This window comes from Cnephaeus nilssonii (genome assembly GCF_951640355.1).
Source record: "Cnephaeus nilssonii genome assembly, chromosome: 8".
NCBI classification, from domain to species: domain Eukaryota; kingdom Metazoa; phylum Chordata; class Mammalia; order Chiroptera; family Vespertilionidae; genus Cnephaeus; species Cnephaeus nilssonii.
Window position 1 is genome coordinate 34,102,785 of NC_137079.1, and position 8,018 is coordinate 34,110,802.

The 8,018-nt window shown below is 45.6% G+C and overlaps 1 protein-coding gene across 1 annotated transcript in view; it reads left to right on the top strand.

Moving 5' to 3' along the window:
• EFNB2 (ephrin B2) overlaps positions 1–5,496 on the top strand; it is a 45,740-nt gene extending 40,244 nt beyond the window's left edge. The window contains exons 4-5 of the mRNA XM_079779059.1: positions 96–209; positions 1,676–5,496. Coding sequence (XP_079635185.1) covers positions 96–209; positions 1,676–2,067 — 506 coding nt within the window. The 3' untranslated portion in view covers positions 2,068–5,496. The remainder of the gene's footprint in view (positions 1–95; positions 210–1,675) is intronic.
• Positions 5,497–8,018: the final 2,522 nt, after the last annotated feature.

Below are 8,018 nucleotides of genomic sequence, written 5' to 3' on the forward strand. Positions count from 1 at the left end.
ATTGCTATTCATGCCTCTTGAGATATATATCCAGATCCTAAAGCTAGATCTTATCAGATGTCTGTGCGGTAAGTAATCATTTGTTTTTCATATAGATGCCAGTTCTGCTGGGTCAACCAGGCATAATGATCCAACAAGACGTCCAGAACTAGAAGCTGGTACAAATGGAAGAAGCTCAACAACAAGTCCCTTTGTCAAACCAAATCCAGGTACAGCAGCATGACTGTGTGTGTAGTCTGTGTGCACCATACACTTCGTATCTCAAGAGGTAGAACAGAGTCGAAGTACTTCTACACCAGTAGGACCAACTCGTAGTTACTGAAGTCAGTAATCTTTGCTCTCAGTTAGCTGTTGTTAATTGCTCAGTAAGAACAAAATAATTCATTCCTGCGAAAGTCCTCCAATCGGAAGAGTGGAATTCATCAGATGTAAGTGCCAATTATTAGCACTATTTTCTCAGAACAAAGTTATTTTCATTGGCCGACACTTTGTTGTGCTGGTTGCAACACTAGCTTAAAGCCGATGCTAATGTATATATAATTAATGTTCTAATCCCTCACCTAATTATATCTAATCCACAAAGAGCCTGAATGATCCTCTTCTACATTTTAGATGGTAACATCTTAAAATATTACATAATGCTGTGTTTTTCAGGTGGTTATCATCAAAAAAACACTTTTTTTTTTACCTAGTCAGTGTAATATAAAATATTAAACAGATCCCTGGCAAAAATTTACAATACCAGATAAAATTGGCTGTCATTTCATTTCATTTTCTTAACAGTCTGAACAAACAGCTATGTATTTGTTACCATGCTAATGAGTTTTTTTTTTTTTATATGGAAGTTGTTGAGCAGACCTCAGCAGTTTTGTATTAGGGATCCGTACGCCTGGTTGGTAGTCGTGTGAATTTAGCATCTGTAGCAATATTCCATCTCTTTCCAAGCGTCAAGGAGGGAAGTTGTTATTTCTAACTTCCAGTGACAAGATGTGTCAAATTCTTGTGACAAACTGATAAATGGGTAATATAATGATGCCAGGCAATTTTTTAGTGCTTAACATTTGGGTTGGCAGTCTGTTCAGCATGAGCGTTTCTGCTGCCTTCCAAATATATTTTAAGTGTAAATCAAATAATACAAACGAGTGAGGAGTTGAACGTTTTCCCAGGCCCCATCACTGCCGCTCTGCCAGTAGGCAGGGCTTGTCTGGAGGAGGCAGGCTGCTGGATTCCCGGCGTGGATTCCCAGGAACCCACGCACCTTTCCTAGAGGAAAGCAGACAGTGCAGCGTGGGCAGCAGACGCTGACAGCCTAGCGCCTGGGCCACTTCCTTTGCGCCCCCTGCTGTGGCCGCGGGCTGGCTGACATGGGGTTCAGGCGCGAAGCAAGATCCAGGGCTTGGCTGTGAGGGCCCATCCAGGCGGCGGATGGATGCCGACGTATGAAAAGGGAACGATGTGATTTGAGAGCAGCGCGAAAACCCGACCTCGAGTCACATCTCCTTCCACCTCGATTGCTGACTTCTGCCTTTTCCCCGTTTAGCTATTAACCGAGGTAATTGGCTTGTCAGAGTCCCCCCGCCCTTGAACGCTTCGGCCCAGCTTCACGCCCGCGTTGCCCAGGGTCCTCCCCAGCAGCAGGCGGCGCTTGACGGCTGTGCTCTCTCCACCTCTGCAGGTTCCAGCACCGACGGCAACAGCGCCGGGCATTCCGGGAACAATATCCTCGGTTCCGAAGTGGCCTTATTCGCGGGGATTGCTTCAGGATGCATCATCTTCATCGTCATCATCATCACGCTGGTGGTCCTGCTGCTCAAGTACCGGCGGAGACACAGGAAGCACTCGCCGCAGCACACGGCCACGCTGTCGCTCAGCACGCTGGCCACCCCCAAGCGCGGCGGCGGCAACAACAACGGCTCGGAGCCCAGTGACATTATCATCCCGCTGAGGACTGCGGACAGTGTCTTCTGCCCCCACTACGAGAAGGTCAGCGGGGACTACGGGCACCCCGTGTACATAGTCCAGGAGATGCCCCCCCAGAGCCCCGCGAACATTTACTACAAGGTCTGAGACGTGCGCGGTGCCTTCGCTTTTCCCGGAGGAAACTGACTGTCCCGCTGCCGCCCGTCCGCCCGCCCGCCCGCGGGGGCGCGGCTTGACCCCTTGTGTCTCGAGTGGACTGAAGCACAGCGGGGGTGGTGGAGGGGGACACGCCTTCTCCGAAGGGCCCCGTTGAGTTGGACAGCTTACCTAGTCTTGTAGCGTTCCGGCCGTGGTGAATCCAGATGCTCACCGACAGCTGGAAGACTTGTGTAGAAGGTGCCCGCGGGGACCGGGCGCTCGCCTCCCCCCTGCCCCTCCTCGAAGCCATGTGCCGCGGTCGCTCGGGCCTGCACCGCAGCCGAGGGAAGGACCGTGGCGGGTGGACGCGAGAGAGCCCTTGAGCGGCCTAGGTGTGTAGATGCCCTGGGATGCCGCGCCTGGAGACGCCGCCGTCTTCTGCCTCGGGTGTGCCCCCCCCTCGACGTGTCGCATAGACCTCTGGCTCGGTGGGGTTTGCAGAGAGCGCTAGCGTTTAGGCCTCACGGTTGCACACTCCCTGTTATCCAGGGCTCTGCCGTACTTCCCATGTGATTTCCCCTCTCGCCACGTTCTGCATCACGAATGGAACATTAACGTTGGGGGGGGGGGGAGGGGGGGGCTCTCCTACTCCATCCATTTGCAACAAACAGCTACCGTCGAATGGATAATAATAATACGATACATTTCTAGAAATTGTGTTTGCTGAGAAGGAGCCTTCCAGCCAGACGCTAGGCTGCCAGCGAGGAAGACTAGGAGTCGGTGGAAGGGGGAAAGGGCTGTCTGCGAACACAGTTCAATGCTACTGCCTCTGAAACAGAAAGTTGGGAAAGGGTGGGGGGGCCCCAATTAGGTAGCACAGCACTTTGGTTTCACTAAGATTTTTAAGAGGCAAGTAGGAGACACAACAACACACGCACACAGTGGATGAGGGTGCATTGGAAGGAATTCACTCTTATCAAATAGCAACTTGCAGGAAAAGAAGAGTCCCTCTTCGCTGGGTGAAACAAAGGGTCATTGTTGGTAGAGGAACAGGCCTGGAGAGGGAAGGGAGAGGCGAGGCGAGGCGCGATCCCGCAGGACTGTTGTGGTACTGGCAATAAGATGTACAGCTCCGAGGCTGTAGGAAAGTCCGTCTGCTTTGGCTGATGTTTAAAGCAGATTCAGCTGCTATACTTATCACATTTTATTAAACACAGGGAAAGCATTTAGAAGAAGAGCAGAGAGCCAAATCTGACCTAGAAGTTGAAAAGCCAAAGGTCAAACAGGCTGTAATTCCATCATCATTAACATTATTAAAGAATTCTCATGTAAAAGGTAGTCAGATCCCCCCTGTCCCCCCAATGCCCCTTCCCCACCCCGCCTCCCCGATCGAGCCTTATAACACTTTGGTTTATGGCGGTGCTGTCCGGGCTGCGGGGACCGCGGCGCAGGTACTGAGCAAGGCCGAGTGCAGGTGCTCTGGGTCAAGGTGAAGCACATATGGCAAACCTCTTAGAGTCCTTAAGACGGGAATAAATTATGATATCGAGGGGGAGAAGGAGGATAGGATGTATTTATAATAGGTGTATAGAACACAAGGGATATAAAGTGAAAGATTTTTACTAATATATATTTTAAGATTGCACACAATGTACACCAGAAGATGTGAAATTCACTTGTGGCAATTAAGTGGTCCCGATGCTCAGTGCTTTACAAAAGAAAAAAAAAAAAATTGGACAGCTACTTCTGGGAAAAACAACATCACTCCAAAAATAACAATAATGAGAGCAAATACAAAAATAACCAAGTCCTCTGAAGGCGTCTCACGTAACTGTAGACTAGGAAATGCAAGCCCCAAATACCAGGAAATCGATGTTACTGCATCATATATTTAACAATGACAAGATGTTCCGGCATTTATTTTCTGTGTTGTATTTTCCCTTGCCTTATGGCTGAAGTGTTCACTAGAATCCACCAGGTCACATCCAGGGGGGAGGTTTCAGCCGAAAGTTTGGCTTTAGCTCCCTCCTCCCTCCTCCTACCCCCAACCCCTCCCTTTTGGGAAACAAAACGAGTAAACAGGAAACCTACTTTTTATGTGCTATGCAAAATAGACATCTTTAACATAGTCCTGTTTCTATGGTAACACTTTGCTTTCTGAATTGGGAGGAAAAAAAAAAGTAGCAACAGCATTTTAAGGTTCTCGAACCTCCAGTGAATACCTGCAAAAATGAGTTGCAACAGAAATTATTCTTCTCTATTTCCTGAACCTGAAAATGATGTTGGTCCAAAGTGCGTGTGTGTATGTATGAGTGGGTGTGTGGTATACATGTGTACATATATGTATAATATATATCTGCAATATATATTATATATATCTATATCATATTTCTGTGGAAGGTTACCATGGTGACCAGCCACAGTACATATGTAATTCTTTCCATCACCCCAACCTTCTCCTTTATGTGCATTCATACAAGAATTTCTTGTAAGCCATCAAAAATTACCTTTAGTATGGGGGAGAGGGGCAAGAAGGGGGAAAATGGGAAATAGTCTGATTGTAATGAAATCAAATGTGTGTGTATCATCAGTTGGCTACATTTTGGTTATATGCTAAACTGTGAAAAATCAGATGAATTGATGAAGAGTTACCTGCGACCAATTGAAAAGTGTTCTGTGCGTCTGTTTTGTGTCTGGTGCAGAATATGACAATCTACCAACTGTCCCTTTATTTGAAGTTGGTTCAGCTTTGGAAAGTTACTGTAAATGCCTTGCTTGTATTATCATCCGTAGTCACCCGACTTTGGAATTTGCACCATAATGTTTAAGTGAAGATGCTGTATATAGGTCCAGATTTTACTGTATATGGATTTGGGGTGTTACAGTAGCCTTATTCACCTTTTTAATAAAAAATACACATGCAAACAAGACAGAAATGGCTTTACTTACCCAGATTGTGTACATAGAGCAATGTTGGTTTTTTATAAAGTCTAAGCAAGATGTTTTGTATAAAATCTGAATTTTGCAATGTATTTAGCTACAGCTTGTTAAACGGCAGTGTCATTCCCCTTTGCACTGTAATGAGGAAAAAAAAATGGTATAAAAGGTTGCCAAATTGCTGCATATTTGTGCCGTAATTATGTACCATGAATATTTATTTAAAATTTCGTTGTCCAATTTGTAAGTAACACAGTATTATGCTTGAGTTATAAATATTTTTTTCTTTCTTTGTTTTATTTTCATAGCCTGTCCTAGGTTTTCAGTCCGCTTTAGTTCCACATTGCAGTTAGCCCCCAGACAATGAAATCCGTGAGTCACGTTCCACGTCTGTTTCAAACCGAATTTGTTCTTAAAAAAATAAAATATTTTTTTCCTATGGAAAAAGCGCTTTCAACGTATTTTCCTTTTCTTCTTTTCATTTTTCTTTCTTTTTGCTTGTTTGTTTGTTTGTTTGTTTGTTATTTTAATTTACCTTCTGCCCTTTCTCTACGATGGCAGTTATCTGGGGCCTTCTGCCCGTGGCATTTCTGTTGCCCGTTTTTAAAGCCGGCCATGCACGCAATGGGAGTGCTCATCTTGCAAAGAGCCAGGAGCCCATTGGTTTCCCCATCAAACGATTGAACGCACACTCTACAAGCATTGCTTTGCCATGAAGTTTTATAAAGTCCTGGTCATCCCAAACAGAAAATAGCTCGAGTTTCACCTGGGTGGCACCGTCTGCCCGGTGACCTACAAAGGGAGCTGTGAGAGGAAAAGGAGGGAAACACACTCTTGTTATCTCAACGTGGAATCCGCATTGATCTAGTTTCCATTCAAGCCAAGCAGTTTGCTATCGGCAGCTTCATTTTTCTTCAGGGACTAATCCCAGAGGAAGGAAAACGTCAAACGTTCTTTGTGAAATTGTAATGTTGATAAAAGCGTGTTTTGTGATCCTGGGTTGAGGCAAGCCAGAGGCCAGCAGTGAAGTTCACCTCATTTCAGGGCTGGCCTTCCTGGGGAAGGTGACCGAGGTGACTGGCACTCTGACAATTTGGAGGTTCTCTTTCTGGGCTCGGAGGTGCAAAGACTGGTCACCAGGCTTCCCTTCCTCAGGGGACATCTCCATCACCGCAGGCAGCTACTAGTTGGAGAAAAATGCTCAGATCTCTATACTATTTCAGGTTAATCCTTCCCTTGAGGTGTTTTAGGTGGGGGGGGGGGGGTGAGAAAGTAAATTGAAATGAGGAAATGATCCAGAAGATTCTCCAGGCACAATTGTATTGTCCAAGATCGTAGTGCTAGTACATGAATATTTATGTTTCAAAAGCTCCCTGGGAGATTCTCCTGAAAGGCTAGTTTTAGAAGCAGGGATCTTGCCACATCTGCCTAGTACAGTACTTGTACCAAAGAAATGCTCTCCTTGCCAAAAAAAAAAAACAAACAAAACCTCCAGAGGACCCTAGCCTGGTTGGCTCAGTGGATAGAGCATCAGCCTGTGGACTGAAGGATCCTGGGTTCGATTCCAGTCAAGGCCACATGCCTGGGTTGCAGGCTCGATCCCCAGTAGGGCAGTTGCAGGAGACAGCCGATCAATGATTCTCATCATTGCTGTTTCTGTCTCTCCCTCTCCTTTCCTCTCTGAAATCAATAAATAAAATAAAATAAAATAACTCCAGAGGACCACATTTTAACTGATGCTCGAATAGTAGTTTCATCTTAGCATTTTATTCTGCTACATCTAACTGCCTTCCATTGCAATTTAAGCCAAATCACTGAGTTAAATGCTGTACTCTGTATACCAAGATTACTAATGATTAGTCTGGGAAAAAAAAAAAAAAAAAAAAGCCCTAGCTGGTTTGGCTAAGTGGATAGAGGAGCGTCAGCCTGTGGACTGAAGGGTCCTAGGTTTGATTCCGGTCAAGGACACATGCCTGGGTTGCCAGCTAGATCCCCAGTAGGGGACATGCAGGAGGCAGCCGATCAATGATTCTCTTTCATTGATGTTTCTAACTCTCTCTCCCTCTTCCTCTCTGAAGTCAATAAAAATATATATTGAAAAAAAAAAGAATAAATGTACTGCATTTTCAAATGTACTTTGGGACCTCTCTTACTATTTAAATGACCAGATACAGCATGTTGTTGTTTCCACTTTGTTTTTGAAACCACATTTTTCAAATTGAGTAAGTCAAACTCAATGAAGAGAGGACGGAATGGGGCCAGTTGTTTTTCCTTTAAACTGGCGAGGCGACTCACACACAGAAACTTCTCGCAGAGGTTGTATAACCAGATTCCCTGGGTGCTTCTGAGAGGTGAGCCCGCTGTGGCAACAGCACTGCACTGCATCACCCTGTGCTGTCCTGGCCAGCTGGCCGAGCTTCAGAACAGCTCCCGCTGTTGTCAATTCCCTTTTTGGGAAAACAGTTGCCCATTCAAACGCTGTGATAAAGGTTCACAATGGAAATGAGAAAAAAAAACAATCTATAAAATCTCAGTCCCTGGACTGTGCGGCTTACTGTCCGTCTCTACACCTAGCCCAGAGAACAATCAGCGAAAGCCACAAGGTAAAATCCAGAGGAGTAAAACTCAGGTTCCTGATGCGTGTAGAAAAGGATGATTAGCCTACTCTTCGGTTGTAGCAAGTAGGCCTTCAGGTGGCTCAGGAGGAGACAGAATCGCTACGGCCGTGCCAAGGACACTAACCTGGCTTCTGCTTTTGTTTTTGTTTTCAGTGGATTTGATACTACGTTTGCGATGTTTACAGTACAGACATACTTGAAGGCAAATTTTCAGTGTTGCAATGGAAAAGAATATTTCCCACCCCTCGTGTCAGTACAGAAGCATTGATTGGGGAATATTAAAGTACTATACTTAATTGTAATGAAGTATAGCATACCAGGTAGATGAAACAATTTTTAGTGATTAAACTGTGCACCAAAAGCTAAAGATATCCCTTAGTGGGTGGCTCAGTTAGTTGGAGCATC